General features: G+C 32.8%; 4 protein-coding genes and 1 long non-coding RNA gene across 5 annotated transcripts; all 5 read right to left on the minus strand.

Moving 5' to 3' along the window:
• Nucleotides 1–92: 92 nt before the first annotated feature.
• Nucleotides 93–1,688, minus strand: LOC145593955 (putative protein phosphatase 2C 72). Its single transcript, XM_081650312.1, has 5 exons — nt 1,527–1,688; nt 1,001–1,246; nt 793–907; nt 424–647; nt 93–257 (listed from the first exon to the last, which is right to left on the minus strand). Exons 1-5 carry the CDS (start codon nt 1,686–1,688, stop codon nt 93–95), a joined length of 912 nt encoding a protein of 303 aa, XP_081506438.1.
• Nucleotides 1,689–3,614: 1,926 nt separating this feature from the next.
• Nucleotides 3,615–7,107, minus strand: LOC145594805 (putative protein phosphatase 2C 72). The gene is made up of 4 exons (XM_081651137.1): nt 5,269–7,107; nt 4,853–5,092; nt 4,415–4,753; nt 3,615–4,099 (listed from the first exon to the last, which is right to left on the minus strand). Exons 1-4 carry the CDS (start codon nt 5,440–5,442, stop codon nt 3,899–3,901), a joined length of 954 nt encoding a protein of 317 aa, XP_081507263.1. The 5' UTR covers nt 5,443–7,107; the 3' UTR covers nt 3,615–3,898.
• Nucleotides 7,108–8,971: 1,864 nt separating this feature from the next.
• On the minus strand, nt 8,972–9,593 carry LOC145593545 (uncharacterized). The gene is made up of 2 exons (XR_014102762.1): nt 9,444–9,593; nt 8,972–9,229 (listed from the first exon to the last, which is right to left on the minus strand). It is a non-coding gene; the product is annotated as an uncharacterized LOC145593545 (long non-coding RNA).
• Nucleotides 9,594–10,449: 856 nt separating this feature from the next.
• LOC145594546 (putative protein phosphatase 2C 12) lies at nt 10,450–14,692 on the minus strand. Its single transcript, XM_081650862.1, has 4 exons — nt 14,364–14,692; nt 12,020–12,334; nt 11,559–11,673; nt 10,450–11,445 (listed from the first exon to the last, which is right to left on the minus strand). The coding sequence occupies exons 1-4, from the start codon at nt 14,532–14,534 to the stop codon at nt 11,045–11,047; spliced, it is 1,002 nt and encodes a 333-aa protein (XP_081506988.1). The 5' UTR covers nt 14,535–14,692; the 3' UTR covers nt 10,450–11,044.
• A 2,139-nt stretch (nt 14,693–16,831) lies between these two features.
• Nucleotides 16,832–19,527, minus strand: LOC145594779 (putative protein phosphatase 2C 72). The gene is made up of 5 exons (XM_081651111.1): nt 19,187–19,527; nt 18,417–18,740; nt 18,214–18,328; nt 17,888–18,111; nt 16,832–17,574 (listed from the first exon to the last, which is right to left on the minus strand). Exons 1-5 carry the CDS (start codon nt 19,343–19,345, stop codon nt 17,371–17,373), a joined length of 1,026 nt encoding a protein of 341 aa, XP_081507237.1. The 5' UTR covers nt 19,346–19,527; the 3' UTR covers nt 16,832–17,370.
• Nucleotides 19,528–20,221: the final 694 nt, after the last annotated feature.

A 20,221-nucleotide genomic window follows, 5' to 3' on the forward strand; every position in this document is an offset into this window, starting at 1 on the left:
TGACCTAAAAGTACAATAAACGGATACATCTTTTTTTGTTCATAATCCATTTATAAGCACATACATGTTCTTTTTCCTGCCACGGCTACAGCCTACAAGAACAGGCAGATGGCCGTGCAGTCATCAGGCCTTGCTGATGGAAACTTTTGTGACCATGCTGCACGAGCTCTATACGTAACTGCTGCTGCGGCTGCATCTTTGTTTCCTGCTGACCACACAACTGAGACAACTTCCTCGTTGCTTAGCACATCCCACACCTGTATATTGCAGGTTGAACACAAGGCTATTAGAAACTGAGAAATTAATGACAGAAAAGCAAGAAATATTGACCCTTGAAATGAACATTTTAAGCAAAAATCAGCAGTTAGAAACTTAGAAGTTAGAACTGACGAAGTAAATCCTCCAAGATAAACTGCAACTTACCCCATCGCTAGCCAGCACAAGGAAGTGATCCTCTGAATTTAATCGGTACTGAGAAACCTCAGGAATGGCAATTAACCCATAGGGCTTCATATTGAGGTCCCCAAAAGCTCGAGACATGGCAAGGCCTGGGATGTTCTCTTCAGGTTGCCATATTCGTGTGATGTGTGCTTCATCCTCTAGAGAAAACACCCGGCCTTCAGATTCTCTAATCCGATCAGCTTCAGCTGCATGACAAATAGAAATATTGAGAAAGTATTAAGGGAGAAATTTTCTGTTTGATCATAGAGCATTGCAAGAACTCAAAAAAAATAAAAAAATAAAAAAATAAAAAAAATATTGACAGAGATACATATAAACAGGATTCTTCACCAGGTACATCAGGCTTCAGATCCACTGTCAACTGAGTAGCTTGGACACCAAATTCAGTTATTGTTCCCAATACAGCTCGGGAATCTCCAAGATTAGCGATAACAAGATGTGCACCCTGCTCACAATACCGGCCTTTTTAGTTAAAATTTCATAATTCGGATAGTGCAGTAACAAGAGAAGATCCTACATCGTTGTTAGTTGTTCATACCTGTTTGATGACAACCACAGCAGTAGCTCCGCTGTGAGTAGAGTCCACACCCTCAAACTGCCTGAGCTGCTCATCCATTGCCTCGAAAGAACTAACAACACAAGCCTCTTCCCATTCCAAAGATGATCTATGGTTTAGCAGTAATGCAGGTAGCTGGTTTCTTATAAACATGCTCACTTTATGTCCATATCTTCCATGCCCGTCGAAAAGAGCACACAACACCCCATCCTCTGTATTACCGTACCCCTTTTATAGACAATGGTATACCAAAGTAAGCACAAAACACAACCCCTTAACTAACACATTTCATATTATAAGGTGATACTTTGTACAATATTGTGTTCATCACCTTATCTTATTGAGTTATAGTTATTGTTATAACATGTTACATTTTCTTTTATCATAATTTCAGTGCATTACAAATCAAACCAACATACCAATTAAATTAAAACATGCACGTTATATATGCACGAGATTTTAATGATCAAAGATGTGTATTTAATAGAAAACGCAATTTAATTCAAACCTCATGGAGAATAGCAGCATCTTGATTTAAACCTTTGGCTCCTCGTCGAGAGTGGACAGTTTCAACCTTAGGGCCTCTTTCAACAATGTGCAAGCAAGTTTCATGAAAGCCATTTTCATGCACTTGAATATTTGAAGATATACAAGATATGCAATTTCCCATTTCTTAATTAGATTCTAGAATCTATTTTACTTTGAATGAGGTGTTTCTTTTTTGTATTTTTTTCTTTGAATGCTGAGGTATCTTATTATACTTGTTAAACTTGTATAGTTAAATTTGATGTTTCTTCATATAATAAGCTCCTCCAAAGTCTAAAATATTGTTGCTGAATTGCGGTCCAATTACTTGTATGATATTAATACATAAATTAATGCAATAATTTCAATTTAAAAAGTATTGTTAATTAGCTAGAAGTATTATTTTAGATCACCTTTAGAATCTTCTGAGAGGGCATATCAAAGTGATTGAACTGTACATCTATTGGATTCACATTTGCATCTCTAATACAAGTAATTTAAATAATTATAGTTAAAACATATGAAAAAAAAGAATGAATCTACGACTTTAATGAAATTATAAAAATTTGCTTATACATAGAGAATTAATCCAATAACACTTTATTTATTGAGTATAGTTGTATTTCCTCTATCATCATATCTAGTTTTAGTGATTATATAATTCTATCATGTATGTCAATTGACTGACCAGTCATTTCAAAGGCTCGAACTTATAATCTCAAAGTCACAATGTGAGCTCTCTATTTTAACCAATCTTACATGGTATCTATATCATTATATGTAAGCATGAGACCATTCACTATTTCAAAACTTTGAGTTAGCAATTCAACTCTCAAATAATTAAATAACACTAGTTCATATATTGCAACTTGACTTCGCGTGTGAGATTACATCATATACCAGTTAGATTCAAGTGTACAATTTGACAAAAGCAACAAAAAATATAAAAAAAAATAAAAATAATCTAAGTCTTTGTAAAGCAAACTAATGCAACTGTTCTTTCCATGTTGTCTTCGAGCATTACCAATCCTTAGGTGCATGTATATTTCAACACATTGGAATTAACTTTATGTAGTGGTGTATTGCTTGAGAATTGGGAATTTCAACACCTTCAAACGTAGTTCTATATTGTGATTTTTTTAATTAATTTGAATGTTTTTAAAGTTTGTCATTTGTTAAATTTGCCTATGTCATCTAATAATTTTGTTGTGTAGACGTTCTTGCATGTTTCATATATACTTCACTTAAAGATAATTTAGCACATACAATTGTATTTCATCATTGCAATTTTTTTATTTTTATTTTTTAAAAAACTTTGCAGTATAAACTAAGGGTCTGTTCTCATTTACTGAACTGAACTGAGCTGAACTGAGTTGAAATGAGCTGAACTGAATTGTTTATGAGAGAAAGAAATTAGGAATTGAACTGAAATGAAATTAAGTTTAAGAGAACATACCCTAACCTTGCTTTAATTTTTGGAACCAACCTTGAGCCTTTCTTAAATTAGCCCCGAATTTATATTTATTTTTCAATAAATTGCATTGAAAATATTAATTTATAATGATATTGCAAAATCTTTTAATTTTTATTTGAATATAGGTTGACTGAGGTATCTCTTTAATCTTTATACTTGAATGCCAATCAAATTTAAAGTTAGCCACAAATTAAGCTCCTTATGCTGGAAGTATTATTTAATTTATATAACCTATAGATTCTTTTGAAAAGGCATATAGGGTCATTGTACGTTTATTGGATTCACTTCTCTTACTAATTTAAAATTATGAAAATGAGCGAGTATTTTTGACTTTGGTTATAATTAACTTTAACTTATTGTTTGAGAAACTTGCATATCCTCTGTACGAATATATTTGTCGTATTGCTAGTTTGTGTACACACTATCTACGCTATTGAAAATATAAAATTTTGGAATGAATCGGAGTATCATTTAGTTAGTTTAAATTAGCAAATGTGGGACTTGAAAGCTCACCTCACTAGTTTAAGGAGGTTCTATCCCAAATTCATATGGCAATATGGATAGCTTTTTAGCCACATATATTATAACTCTCTCTTATTTAATCAATGTGGACACTTACATTATATATGTTGTTTGGAAAAACTATGTTTCAAACACTAAATATCTCTTAAACATAATTGACATATATTATATACGCAATACAGGTGCATCACAAAGAAAGTGATGAAATTTATATACATTGAACAGAATACATCCCTCAATCATTCCATTTTCAGAGCAAACATTATGAGCCAGCAATCAGCCTTTGCAGCTTCAGAAAATCAGATATGGGGTACGACCACATGAGTGTTAATCATCGATATGGAAACAGAATATAAAGCTCAAGTTGTTGGAAGCAACAAACAGTCTTCTCTCTCCTGCAAGAACAAGCAGACAGCAGTGCAGTCATCGACTTTTGCTGAAGGAAATTTGCACTTCCATGCAGAGTGAGCTTCGTCTATAACTGCTTTTGCAGCTGCCTCCTTGTTCTTTACTGAACTCACAATTGACACAACTTCCTCGTTGCTAAGAACATCCCAAACCTGTTTTTCAGAGAAACACCAACACATAAGAAACTATATCCACACAAACTTGCTCAAAGAAAATATGTCTGAAGCAGAACAGTAATCAATGAAGCTACAGGTCCATGATTTTCAGTAGTCTCCGATTTCTAGAAGGATGAACAGGTTTTATACAAGATATATTATGATACTAATTATAGAAATTGAAATATTGACCCTATGACGGTAAGAACACATTAAGCATTAAGAACCAGTGGTGAACTATCACACAATAGACCAAGGAATAAAACTTTTATGATATTCTGGTTCATCAGAAGCAAAATTCAGCAAGCTTACCCCATCACAAGCCAGCACAAGAAATTGGTCTTCAGAGGTTAAGCGGCGATGAGTGATCTCAGGTGTAACAATGATCCCATTACTCTTCATCTCAAAGTTTCCAAAAGCACGGGTCATGGCAAGACCTGGGACATCCTCATTAGGCAACCACACACGTTGGATGTGGGGTTGGCTCTCATGTGCAAACACCCTACCATTAGCTTTTTTAATCCGGTCAACTTCACCAGGTACATCAGGCTTATGGTCTTTTGTCAATTGAATAGCTTGGACTCCATTTTCAGTTAATGTTCCAAGGACAGCCCGAGAATCACCAAGATTAGCGATAATAAGATCTTCACCCTGTTCACAGCATATGGTTAGAATCAACACACAAATAATTCATTTTCCCTTCTTAAGATAGCATGTTTCAAAATCATGACAGTTGAGTTGATTTCTTACCTGTTTGACAGCAATCACAGCAGTACTTCCACTAAAAGAACAATCCACGGTCTCAATCAGATTTATCTCCTTGTCCATAGTTTTAAAGGAACTAACAAGAGCCTCATTCCAATCCATAAATTTCCTTTGGTTCAATAGTAATGATGGCAGCTGGTTCCTTACTACTCTGCTCACTATGTGCCCGTTGCCTCCATGCCCATCAAAAACGGCACAGAATGCCCCATCCTCCATTCCATATCCCTTAATAAAACAAATAAACACCAAAAGTAAGCACAAATAACCCAAATAAAGCAATAATGAACTATATAAAACTTTAGTATAGAGCAAAATGACATGATATTATCAGATATTTTAGCAATTAGAGGGATAATTATCTACACCAAATTACATCAGTATAATTAGTATCAAGATCAAACCTGGTAAAGAACAGCAGAATCTTGGTTTAGACCTTTGGCTCCTTGCTGAGAGTGCACAGAACCAACCTTATGCTTTCCACTGCCAATTGCAGATTGAATATGCAATGAATTTTCAAGGCACCCATACTCGTGTATTTGAGTATTTGAAGTTACACAGGACGTGCAGTTTCCCATTTCTTAGGTACTGGTATCTTTAATGTCAACTGACTAGAATATTCAATCACTTGGAAGGAATACTTTTCAGTTTTCACAAATTAAGGAACCTCTAAGGCCTAGTATATATAATTACGGAAGGAAGAATACGCGTACGGCAAAAGAGATAGTAAGGAGTTGAAACCTACAACTTGATTCAGTTATACAATTATTTAATTGTATTTTATTAATTGAGACTACCCATAGATCCGTCTTAAAGGACATCTGAGGTGTACATTACTACATTATCAAATGATAGCAATGTGAGAGCAGTCACAAAGTCAGGCTTTGGTTAAACTTTGAAGTTATTTTACTAACAGAGAAATGGTCACCCAGGGAACCTTTACTATAGGTAAAATGAAAAGAAATTATGTGTAATTTATAAATTACACGAAAGATTCTAATATGAGACGATCTCATGACTCAAGGCATAAAATATCACCAGTTTCTCCATAGAGTCACCTTTATCTTACCATATAAGTAAATAACCATATACAAGATAGCTGAAAGAATAATCAGTTACTCTACATGTAACCTGTTACAATTAAGGAACCAAACACAAAAGTTGACCTGATAAAACATGCATTTGTTTTCCTTTAAAAATAAACAACTACTAATAAATAATAAATATTTATTCCTAAGACGTCTGTGACTGATTCATTTGGCATATTCTTGAAGGGAGAGCAAGGAATCTTACAAGGATGGCACACATTTGAATCTGTAAAACTATTACTAAAAATAAGATTCACAAAAAAATTGGAAGCAAATGATAGATAAAATCATAAAATCATATTCTTGACAGGAAACTAATAGAAGACATTTTCATATTGAATTGTAATTTCGCAGGTGTCATGGAGCTGTGACTCAAACTTGACGTGTCAGTTGAAGAAAGGTAGTATGAATTAATTCTTTTTCAGAAATAACTTAATATTAAAGAAACCAATAAGAGATTCTAAGGATTTGGACTAGCCTTCAAATTCCTCATATAATTTGCACTTTAAATATTCATCTACTACCAGTTGACTTTGAAAATTTCACACAAAAAAATGATAAGTCCTTTTCCTAAATTCTTAGATAGGTTATACAGTATGACTTGTCATAGCCTCATAGGCCATGGAAAATTGGAGGGTTTAATGGTCGAAGAAAAATTAAATCCAATAATGTCATAAAATCATAATCAGGAAATAATTGTGACAAGACCCTCAATTATATGGAGGAAAAGTACATAGGAAGGTAAATAACTTGTAGTTCATAGATTAAAAGAGCTATGACCTAGGAGCCAGCTATAGCTAAAATAAAACATGTAACTTCCAGCAATTAAATTAGCTGACTTCAGAGCAGTAAAATATTACGAGTGTTCTTGGGCTTTATCAATAGAGGATTTCCTAAATCCATTATCAAGTTGCTAATCTGGAACACTGTAAAGGATTTGTATCTTAAGCTTGGATTCAAAAACACCCTATGTGTCTATGAGTCTATATAATTGTCGAGGAAGTATTCACTCATCTCAGCTATATCATCGTCATAAGTCATAACCCCCCTCTTTAATTTTTCATTGTTTCACAAAATTGTCCTTAAATACACCTCCCAAAATTAACAAGAATGTCCCAAACCCACCTACTTCAACCCCAGAACTATGGTTTTATAAAGTTAATCACCCCTTGTGTCCCCTTACCTCCCCCCCCCCCCCCCCCCCCCCCCACACACACACACACACTAAAACAAATAAATAAAAAAAATTAAAAAAATAAAAATAAAAAAAACAAGAACATAACAATAACAGCCAATTGATCTGGCTATTGAGTAATCATATAAGTAAACGAAATAACACAAATTGTATTAGATTATGAATATTCATTAAGAAAACAATCTTTAGCTTCACATGAAGAGACAACCCCAGTGGTAAGTTGGTAACACTTTTAGTATCTTCTAATACCATTACACAAAATATTGCCAGTCACTTTCACAATGATCTCAGCCACAAAACGACAATATAAGCAAGCAATAGCTAGTAGTAATATAAAGGAAGAAAAAATGATCACCAAATTAATATGTGGTGATCAATAGAAGCTGAAATAGAAAAAGGACAAAGTCTAAGGGATGAACAAACAGATCAGCAACTCAAAAAGAGGTGAATATTATTATATGCTGAAAACCAAATAAGTCAAATGAACGGAAACGAATCCCTTTTTTATTCAAAGAATAATTTTCCAGGCCGACTTCGGTATATTCTGGCCAATAATGTTCAAGTACAGAAGTATACGATCAGCAAAAGTACTTATCACATATAGAAAGACAAAAAAACAAAAGTAGGGTAGTATTTGGCATCATGACTTGTCATGGTATTTTAGCTAACTTAAGTTACATAGTTAATTGAAGTTTTCAATGAGCTAATAGTTTAAGTTAGCAAGCACATGTTAAGGTTCTCTAGAGTTTTGATGTCATATTTAGAATCAAAAGCATACACCTGGATTTGGGAGAGTGGATCAGGTTGCCATTGACTTGCATAAGAATCATGGCTTAATTGATAGTGGTTGATAGTGGTTCCTCTAAAAGGCTGAGTTTCTATTTCCGCCTTTTAGAGGAACATGCCCCAAACATGCATACATATATGAAAAATTGAAAATAGTGGTTGAAGAATCTTGCTTGATTCCATATATTTATACTTAGTATATCTGTAGATTGCAAGTGGGTTCTAGTCTAAGTTCTATTCCAAGTACCATGATAGGTACTCATCAGTTTCATTGATTGCACCTCTTTGAACTCTATTACATCAGAGTGTTGTGAGAATTTGAGTCATGATATGAGCCAATTAATTTACATATCACAGCTAACTATCAGACATTCATAACCAAAAGGCTACAGGAAGTATAAGTGTTCTGCATACAAAATTGAAGATACAGACTAATGGGAACAATGCCATGAGGCACCATAAAAGACACAAAATTTAGCAACCTTGCCTTCTAATACTAGCATCCTAAAAGAAACTATGAAGTAAGAAGCATCGCTTGACTTTTATGTCTCATGTAGTCAAGTAAAGAGTGATATACGTGGTACAAAGGCCAGATAAGAATCAAACTCTCAATATCTTACTAGGGGGACAATACTCCTAAACATCGAAACACCCGTTGGTTTTTATGTTTCACATATATAATGATATAGGCAAAGTAACTAATGATGTAGAGGCATTTAAAACCCTTTTACAGCCAGTCTTTTTAAAATTTGGATCAAGAAACAGCTTCCAAGGAAGAACCTAAGGCAATTACCATAATTAAGTCCAGTACATCACACGAGTCGTATCACATGCTTTAATTATATGGCCCATAACAAAAAATTTAAATCTTGAACATCACCCAAGCCCACATGCTTTGAGAAAAAAAATCACTTTGTTATTTAAGCATAATATAGAAATATAGAAGTCTACCATAAACAAACTAATATAAAATTGCATCATATTCAAACATCAAGAATTATTTTATCAAGAAACCAAAATCCCATTGTCAATCAATCATAATCAAACAAAAGCTAATCCAGCATATTAATCTCATAAGCAACATCATCAAAATCACAAACGATCATTATCGAAATTCGAAACGAGAATTGAATTAACTAAACATAAGCATTCATTACTAGGCAATGTATATGATCTTCTGCTGCAACAACAACAACCACCTCAATCAGAGATAATAATTATAAACAAATTGACCTCCAGTTAATCAAATTCCATAATGGCGCACCATCTTCGTCAACCCAGTTTTTGAAACAATTTCTGCACAAAAAATTTATAAATCATTAGTCCCAAGTAATAATAACTCTGGAAATCTTCAATTAAATTCAGACCCAAGGATTTAACATCAAAATCAAGCTGATAATTTGGGGATCGATTCAATTTTTGGCTGAATTCTAGGGTTTTTGTTTGCCAAACTTAAGTGTGGTGGAGACGATTTAATGATTACTATTATGGCGCCAAAATCTGAACTCACCGAATTGCTTCAAATTGAGATGAGATGACAAAATTTTTCCTCAATTGCCCGCCTTTCGAATTCGAAGATCAAATTTTTAGGGTTTATGCATCCATTACTCTTCGCCTTCCCCATTATTGGAGGCTTTGGAGCTTATTATTCGACCACCTTCTGTTGTTCCTACTACTTGAGAGTCAAATAATTCATGAATTTTCAATTAAATATTTAAAATCCCTTTGTTTTGTAAAAAAAGTTTTTAAAAAAATCCTTTGATAAAATATACTAGTACTTGGAAAGTCAGTAAATTTACTTGGTAGTATGTTTGAATAGAAGTTGAGTATTTGTTTTAATTTAATACACTATATACTCGATTTTTTTTTTATATAGGTAAGGAGAAGGCGTCCTATTGAATCAGAGCCTCTTATAGAGTTACAAATACATTTTAACATATAGTACTTAGATAATTATAATTATGATAACATAATATACAGAGTACTGAGTATTAAAATAAGATATTAGTATGGATTTTGGAAATATGTCTACGTCCGAGCAAAAGAAATTTGAAAGGCAATAGTTGTATGACTTATATCATAGTAATCAACTAAGGTCAGCTACCGTTGAACAAAATGATCTAAGTTATAAAGTTTGATTAACAAAATCTTTAATGTGTTTGTTGACACTTATCATCTTATTATTGATTTTGGTTTGTAGCTATATAAACCTTTGATTGTTAAACTCATTTCTTATATAGATGTATATTGGGGTGCATGTCCTAGTAATAAACTATTAAACTAATAATAGATGTATGCTCATAATATTTTTCAATTGGTTAAAGCCAAACCTAAGTTAGAATATTCATGAGGTTTGAATATTGAAAGTGAGTGGTTAAATGTGACAACAATTACTTCTTTTTTTTTTTCCCCTCTTTATAATGAGGTTGGAAAAATACTTCCTACACTCCTAGGTGTATCAAGGTACATGTTGAAATCTTCGCATAATAAAACTATAGATTATATGCAATCCAAAGTGAAGAAATTAAGCCGATCACTACATTAATGCTCATATCACATAATCACATGTGTATAAAATGTATACAACATAAATTGTAAAAAATAATAAAAAATAAAGATAGCAAGGAAGTTCTAGTATGTCATCCATCACAAATTGCTATACTTTCCACAAAACTTTACAATTCATTTGCACAATGCACATTCACAGTACAACCCATTTGACAGAAGAGAACAGATGATCTGAGACAAGATCCATATATCCGAGGCGAAATTAAATTAGAGGGATCACATAAGAAGCCTTGAATCCCTCTAAAATTTCCCCTGATTCAAAGCAACCTTCAATTTCGTATCACCAATCTTCAACCTTGCTTGTCTACGATAAGACTAGCAAAAAATCGATCCTTTGAGTCCCTCCATGTCGAGTTTAAATCATCTATTCTTATCAGCAGGGTTTACTGATGTCCACAAATTATGTTACAAATCATTGGTCTTAAGTAAAATGTTCCTCCAGTCAAGTAATCAAGTGAAGTAGCAAGATACCATAAATTTTTTAACAATGATAAGAAAAAGAGAACCTCATCTTTCAAAATTTTGATGTGCACACAGTACAGTCTAGTCCTTTTTCTGTAAGAAGTAGCAGACAGCAGTGCAATCGTCGCACCTGTTATACGCAAACTTCGACTTCCATGCTGCAACAGCCGCATCTACTACTGCTTTTGCAGCCATTTCCTCATTCTCTACGCCGCATACAATTGATGTTACCTCCTCATTGGTAAGCACATCCCATATACCATCAGTAGCAAGCAAGATAAAGACGTCGTCAGAAGTTATCTGATGATAAGTTATAACTGGTGTACTAATTATGCCATAGTTTTTCATCACAAAGTCTCCAAAGCAACGAGACATTGCAATTCCTGGAGTGTAAACACGAGGCAACCATGCTCGTGGAGCACCCGGTTCATCCTTTAAGGCGAACACCCTACCGTTGGAGCTTCTAATTCTATCAGCTTCATCTGCATGACATATCAATACACATAAATACAACCATACAGAAGAAAAAAAAACAGGGCCTTGTTCTCTGTTAGAAAAGAACCAAAGACTTAAAAACATAATTTTGCTTAATTACCAGGAGTGCCAGGCTTTAAATCAATGGTTAATTGAACAGTTGTAATTCCAACTTCTGATTTTGTTCCTAGTATAGCCCTTGAATCTCCAAGGTTTGCAATCAGAAGATCATCACCCTACACAAAACTTCATGTCAGAATACTCATAAACAAAAAAAAATAATACGAAGTATAATCAAGCTTCACTTCTAAATAATAGGCCGCATCTCTATTTCAACTCGTTGTTACAAAAAATAATATAGGCCACTTCCTAGATTTATTAAGTTTCGCATCCTTTGGACATGTAAAAAATTCAGCTGTGATGGATAAACTTATGATATGTTAACTCGATTCCTTAAAAACGTGACTCATTCACATGTCATGTGGCATATTTCTTAGGGACGGAGGGATAACTTTATTCAGTAGATGATGAATGCTTTAAAAAAAAAAAATGTCTTAGACTTTTACTAAGCGTATAGCATACCTGTCTGAGAGCTACAACAGCAGTACTTCCACTGAAAGAAAAGTCCACTTTTTTCACCATCTTAATCTGTTCGTCCATCTCCGGGAATGCATTCATGTATGCCTCCTCCCACTCGAGGAGTTCATTGTTCGGCGATGAGCCACTGTAGTTACTTGAATGGGTTTCGGAGTAGTTCTCATTCACCTCCGCAACTGCATTCTTTTTGTCAAGTAATAGCAAAGGCAAGCGACGGCTAATGATCTTGCTAGCTAGATGGCCGTTTTTTCCATGACCATCAAATACTCCACAAAGTACACCATCTTCTGATCCATAGCCCTATAAACAGAAAGACAACTTGGTTATTATTAAAGGTCAAGGTTGTCATTTTGTTAATAAAAACAAGTACTAGATTTGATAGAGTCGTTAACTCTTTGGGTGAAGGTAGACCTGGTTATTGGGCGCGTTGGTTTGTGATTGGTGTGGGTCAATATCAGGTGGAGTTATAAGTGGGTTGTCAAGTACGAGTCCAAAAGTGTCACAAATGAATATGAATAAATGGTTGAGATATCATTTTTAGTCTTCTTTTTTTATCCAAATTTGTTGCCTCTTTTATAAAATAATTGAGATACCATTTTTTCAATAAAAACTTATGTCATTAAAACATTATATAATTAATGAACTCAATCAAAACACTAATAACGACCGTGAAAATACGTCCATAAAATAACTAAAATTATAGTTATCCAAATATTTGTTGATCTTTACCTTAACATAATTTGATCTCTGAACTTTTTTTTTTTTTTTTAATATTTTAAGTGGAAGGGACATATAAATAGCAAATATTTGCACCAAAAAAAATATATAAATAGCAAATATGTTTAATCAAAATTTAATAAAGATGTAGTAAAAAAATAAAAAAAGTTAATAAAGAGCAAATATATGGGCTATAGATTTGGACCATGTAAATTGGGTGGGCCTTTTAACATGCTTGCACATGCGCACGAGGCACAAGCCGAAAGACTAGTACGCCCAGCTTAAAATATTCTTTACTCTTGAGACCAACCTAGTCATACGCCCAGCTTAAAATTTTTAATTATTTTTTAATAGTTTAGATTTTAGGTTCTAATTATAAGTAAAAGATTGTATAGATTTTTAGGTAAGATTTAAATTAAAATTTGGTAAGATATGTGAGCTAATTGTACAAATTCTTAAATGGACCTAGTTCACACTAATTTATTGTGGACCACTAACATTAAGAAACTATGGTTATTTTATTTAATACAAAAAAAAGTCACTATAATAAAATAAAGGTCACTATGTTGAAAATAAAAGTCATTTTGGTAATATATAGGCTATAAGAGGTTAATTTTTTTTAATAAAATATTTTATATGGTCAATATTAATAATAAAGGTCACTGTGTTAAAATAAGGGTCATAACGTCGTACTTCAAGTTCACAATTATATTAAACATTATGTAACTTTTAATCAAGGTTACTATGTTAAAAATAAGGTTACTATGTTAAAAATAAAGGTCACTATATTCAATACAATGTCAATTGCGTGTGTATAAACCTCGGGTCCACAATAATATTATTGTGAACCAGGTCCACGCAAGTATTTATGAGCTAATTGAACCAAACATTTGAACTACTGATGATTAGTTGCCTAATCAATGGTTTTATCTCTAAAATTTTTGTTAGATACACAAAAAAAGGATTACCACATACTTTAGGCAATGACCAAAATAACCTCACACTACTGTGTATGTATGTAACTATAAATTGAAATTAATAGGCTTTAATAGCTTGAGTATTTCATGACTCTAATAATATCCGTTGATAAATTGTACTTAAAATCTTGAATTATATCACCTTAGTACCAAAATACACCATTGTACAACTTAATATCAAAGATTGTTACGGAGTAGTAGAGTCATTGAAGACTCAATTCATTAAAGTCTAAGAATTTTTCAGTTATATATTCATACACGTATCCTCATTATTTTAGGAAAGCTGACATCTTTTCTTTAGATAAATCGTAAAATAAGTATTACACGTGAGTATGTGACTAAGCTAGTAAAATAGCTATTGTTCATGAGTATGCGATTATCAAATCCATTTCACATTGTGTATCTGCAATCTAAACTCCATACAATCAACAATTCACAAAATTCAAAGCATTTAAGCAATATTATCAAAAAAATTAAAAATATCAACTCAATAGCATTCTAAATAAATCACTCAAAACATTATAAATAAATCAACTCTATTGTAATTTTCTATCGTACATACGAATGTAGTGGATCATCAATCTCATAATGTGTGCATAATTTGGCCAAATAAAATGCCTAAAAACTAGTAATACCTGACAAAGAACAGCACAATCTTGATTAACAGGCTTACACCCACGTTGAGAATGAATAGAAAATCCAGATTTGATCTGTTGATCATTATTCTTCATACCATCTTGATCATAAATCACACTTCCAAGACCATCCGGAATAACCGAAATCGGAGCCGATGCAGTCACCCCCATTAAATTAACAAATTATGTGAAACTACGATAGTATACGATATAATCTAACTTATATTATTATTCCTACACAAAATGTGAAATAATGTTATGAACTACAAAAAGTCTTGCAATTTCGAAAAGTTCATAAAAATGTAGATTATATAACATGAAATTATAAAAATTAAAAAGTACCTAACTAATGAGAAAAAAGGTCGTTTATTTAAACTAGTCAAGTTGGCTTTTTATTTGTTTTTCATTACTTTTATATTTGATGATGAATGATGATGACCCCTAAAAAAAATTAAAAATTTAAATGAGGTGTGTCCATGTAGGAATGATTTGTCTTATTAGTTACAATAATAATATTATGTAGTTGTTGGACTTGTTGCTTTGTTGTAATTTATCCGTTCTTGGATTTATAATAGGAAAAGGTCTTACTTAGCTAGGTGTTACAATGAATTTTGCTTTTGGATAAACACAAAACTAGATAAACATACTCTAAAGCTGTCTTATCACATCGGTTCTTATTTAAAAATTTTCAAAAATATGATTTTTATTAGTACTCGAGTACTCTTACAAAGTTTTAATTTCATTAGCTATAAGAAAATGCAAATGAGATCTAGTCTTAATTTCTATATTAAGTTGATCTAATCTATCTAATATATATATGTAAAGGGGAGTTTTTTTCTCGAGATTTTAGAGTGCCACGTAAGATTTTTATTTTTAAAAAATTATTAGAGCGCCACATAGGATTAATATTTTTAAAACACTACAATAGAATTATGCCACCTAAGATTAGTTAACGTGCCACGTAAGTTATTAGAGCGCCACATAGGATTAATATTTTAAAACGCTACAATAGAATTATGCCACCTAAAATTAGTTAACGTGCCACGTAGGATTATAATTTATAATTATATCCAATAAATAATTCAAGTGTCACATAAGCATAATTGACCAATGAGATTTTAATGGTTACATTAATTAAATACGAAATATTATCTTTTGAGATTAGAAATTTTATCTAATATTTTAAAACAAATACGGAGAAAATGATATATTACATACAACTAATAAAATAACAAATGTAATCACATAAAGTCATAAATATGAAAAATACAGTACGGAGTATTTTTTTAAAAAAATAAATAAATCGACCCGTGTATCGCACGGGCTTTATCTAGTTTATTTAATGCAAAGTAAAATTTAGTATTAGGCTCTTCAAATAAGTATAGTCAATATAGCCTAGTTAACATCATATATTTAGTTTATCAAACAAACATATAGTTTATTTTAAAAAAATCATATATTGTGCTTGAATAAAAAATTTGATTCGATTAAAATTTATTTTGGTTTCATGTTATTTCCGTCATTTAATCCAAAAAAGATTTAGAAAAATAGCAAAATGAAATAAGTACACATTTACAGATATACTATGAAGGGGAGTAGAAATAGTTGAATAAATAAATAAAGGTTACAAATACTCATAAGTTCATGATTAATAAATTTAATATTTACTTAAGTTCATGATTACTAAATTTATTATTAACAAAATAAGTAAATAACAACCAGATAATTGTCTCATATTCTTTTGTTTGAAGGTAAAATGTCTTTGTCATTTGTCATCAATTTTATCCACTTGGTCGCTTTGTTCCACACATTAATAAGTTGAGCTACAACTTACAAGAAAACAAGTTGCATATATATACAAACCCGGGAGAGCCACTAACAGTGCTTATTGAACTTTCCTCCTAAACACATTAAATAAATAAATACTACGTATTAATATTTCGTATATAAATATGTTGAAGATGTATACAAAGTACTTCGTATTATAATTTTATAAGGCTTTTTTACTTTTTTAAGTTATTATGTACGTAAGCTAGAAAATTAATTGACTCAAAAATAAAAAACGAAGTTTAATACAAACATCAAAAAGAAACAAATTTATTATTATAGCAGCATTGTGATCAATAACAGTAACAGGACAAAAAATAACATGCTGCTTACAAAAAAAATTGAAAGAATTCCTAAACAAATCATAATCAATTCTCTCCCAATTTCTTCCCAAGTTAAAGACAGAAACAAAATAAGGTTAATTTGCTCTGAAAGGCGGCTGTGTATAACCTTCTGCCATGGTACAATGGCCTCCACAACTCGCGGCATACATGTCCAAAGTCTCGAGCTTCTATAGTTTTGTGCAGCATCCTGCAGGGTAAGCTCATGCTTCATAGCACGGATCCTCGAGTTCTAACAGATTAAATCCATGAGTTCGTTATCATGCTTACATTTAGCCATATGTAATAACCAACACAACATAACCCAAGTTTAAACTAGTAAAAAACTGAAAATTAGATTAAACTTAATCACATGTGTAAGGTCTCCCAAGATGAAATGCCAAAAAAAGGGCAGCAATTAAGCATAGGTGTCATCCATCATGTACATTTATACTTGTTCACAAGACCTTCACAAAGCATTTGCACAATGCACATTCACAGTCCAATTTGATAAGAGGGGATTAAAGGCAGAATTCAAGAAGCAGATGAATTAAAGCCTCAAATTTCTCTTATAAAATAGACTAAATGTCTCTCATTTGTAGCAAAATCCTTCCATTCCAAGCCACAATCCTCCAAACTTGCTTGTTCACCCACGAAAGACAATCGAAAAACACTCCTTTGAGTCCGATCCCTCCATTTCGAGCCCAAATCATCTTATCTGCTAGTCAGTAGGATTACTGATCTCCACACATTTACTGTCAGTAGCCTAAAGTATAAGGTCTCTTCACCTTAAGTGAAGTGTCCGGTTAGGCGGCTCTTAACCTTTTTGTTAGGATGATAAATGAATTGAACCTCATATTTCAAGAGGTAGGTGAGCTTGTACCAGATCTATTCTTTTTCTGTAGAAAGTAGCAGACAGCAGTGCAATCGTCACGCTTGTCGTGTGGAATCTTCTTCTTCCATGCAGCAACAGCAGCATCTACAACTGCTTTTGCTGCCATCTTTTCATCCTCTGCGCCGCATACAGCTGATGTCACTTCATCAGTGCTAAGGACATCCCATACCTGTAATTCAAACAGGTTTTGCTTCAGATTAGTGACATTAGTCGCATCTTTTACATCACATTTCTAGGAAAAAACATAATATTTGATCAAATTACTCAAATAAAACATCAACAACAACAACAACAGCAGCAACAGCATCAACAACAACAGCAACAACAACAGCAGCAAAAACAACAACAACAACAGCAGCAGCAACAGCAACAGCAACAACAACAGCAACAGCAGCAACAACAGCAACAACAACAACAAAGACTTAGTCCCAAAATGATTAAATTACTCGAATATAAGATAATTAAAAGGACTCAGAGCTTACTCCATCAGTAGCTAGTACAATAAAGAGGTCGTCCGGAGTTATGTGGTGATGAGTAAATACAGGAGTACAGATTATGCCATAATGCTTCATAACTAAGTCCCCAAAGGACCGAGACATAGCCATACCCGGACTTTGAGCATGAGGCATCCACGCTCGCTGCAGAGTTGGTTCATCCCTCAATGCAAACACCCTGCCTTTGTACCTTCTTATTCTATTGGCTTCCTCTACATAACAAAATCATTGAAAACATAACTACATTGATACAGAAACAAATAAAAGGCCTTACAAAAACCCGAAAATGAAAACATTTTTGCTTATGTATGTACCAGTTGTCCCAGGCTTTAAATCAGTGGTTAATTGAACAGCTGTTACTCCATTTTCGCCTCTAGTCCCTAGGATAGCCCTCGAATCCCCAAGGTTAGCAACAAGAAGATCATCCCCCTGCTCAAAAGAATCTCCTATTGTCAAAGTCCATGTTAAACAACATATAATCAAATTTACATAAATGTTCTATCGTACTATAACAGACCTGTTTCAGGGCTACTACAGCAGTACTTCCACTGAAAGAATAATCGAATTTTTTCACTGACTTTAGCACTTCATCCATTGCATCAAAGGCATTAGTACACGCCTCCTTCCATTTAAGAAGCTCCATGTTTGGTGATGAATCAGTGCTGTTAGTTGATGATTGAGTTTCTAAATTATTCGCATTAGCCTCTGACAATGACACTGAATTCTTTTGATCAAGCAGTAGCAATGGCAACCTGTATTTGATAGCTTTACTCGCGTGATGACCAGTTTTTCCATGACCATCAAATACTCCACAAAATACACCATCTCTTGATCCATACCCCTTTAAAAAGAAACAAAGATAGATAATCATGGTATGATCGCTTTTCAATAATTCGCCTTCTAATCATACAAATGCTCTATCAATAGATCATTATTACCCTGTTCTGTAATATTATATCAGCCATACATACTCAATTGGGGATCATCCTGAATAATTCTACCAAATGTTCGAACTAATTATTAGGTGCCTAACAGTTTTTTCATCTCAAACTAATATGCATCAAACCTACAAAAATTTCAAAACTTATAACTTACAAATATGCAAGATAATAACAGCATATGAAATGAAACAAGCAGTGATAAGCCAATCTTAAGACACAAGATCTGAAGAACCCGTTAACACGAATGTACATAAACATCAAAATTCTGAGGATTGAACAAGAGTTCTTCCCTACAAGAAATAACAAACATAACAAGTTGACCAAAAAAAAACAGGTAAGAAATTACCTGACAAAGAACAGCACTGTCCTGATTAACCCCCTTACCGCCTTGCTGCGTATGAACTGATCCAAACTTAATCTGTTGATTACGTTTCATACTATTTTGATCATAAACAACACTTCCTAGACCTTCAGGAAGTACTGGAGATGATGAAGTACCTCCCATATTACAAAAAATTTATGAAAATCTTAGTTTTTTTGTTCCTGCATAAACTTTATGCTGTTATAAAGTCTGCATTATTTTATATGTTTGCCTAGAATTAAGTAAGATTATATAAGAGATCTAGAAGGTACTTATGAGTACCAAAAACTGAAAAGGGTCGGTCCAAATTTCTGTTAATTATCAGTTAAATTGGCTCATTCTTTCTAATTTAATTTTTCTGATGGACTGCAACAATTAATGGTCCCTTAATATGCAAGTTGAGGTGTAGACATGTATAATATATATGCCCTTTTATTAATTAATTAATTAATAATTCTTACATTAATTTGTATTATCCCTTTCTACACTTAACTAGTATAGAAAAGGTCTCCTAACAATAAGTCAGATCTAATAAGAAGTCAGATCTCTTATCAGAATTTGGACTAATCTATTAGGGAATTAATGTTTAATCCTTGTTACAATCGAGACATCGAGTTCTGCAAATAATTATTTTCTTGTAACGGGGGGTTCTACCTTCTACCTTATATAAAGTATGGACGGACCTTGAGTACACTCAAGGTCAACTAAACTCGACTTGTTTTTATAAGTTGAATAGAACATATTATCCTTTAAATATGGTTTCGCAAATTATGCAACAACATTGGAGGTTGGATTGGGGTGAGGGGACAGTCCAATGCATAAGTAATACATACACCCATCTTGTATTATTGTTGCCAAACTGATTGGAACTTTGGAAGGATATTTTCCATATTTGTCTACAATACAAATTAATAGTCCATTATTTTTCAGCAAATTGGGAACTTTATCAATATTATAATTTTGTGCCCTTTTTACCTGCTTCATTTATCAAAATTGGTCAACTTCTTTTATCAAGTGGCA

Source organism: Chenopodium album, chromosome 19 (genome assembly GCF_948465745.1).
Source record: "Chenopodium album chromosome 19, dcCheAlbu1.1, whole genome shotgun sequence".
NCBI classification, from domain to species: Eukaryota; Viridiplantae; Streptophyta; class Magnoliopsida; order Caryophyllales; family Amaranthaceae; genus Chenopodium; species Chenopodium album.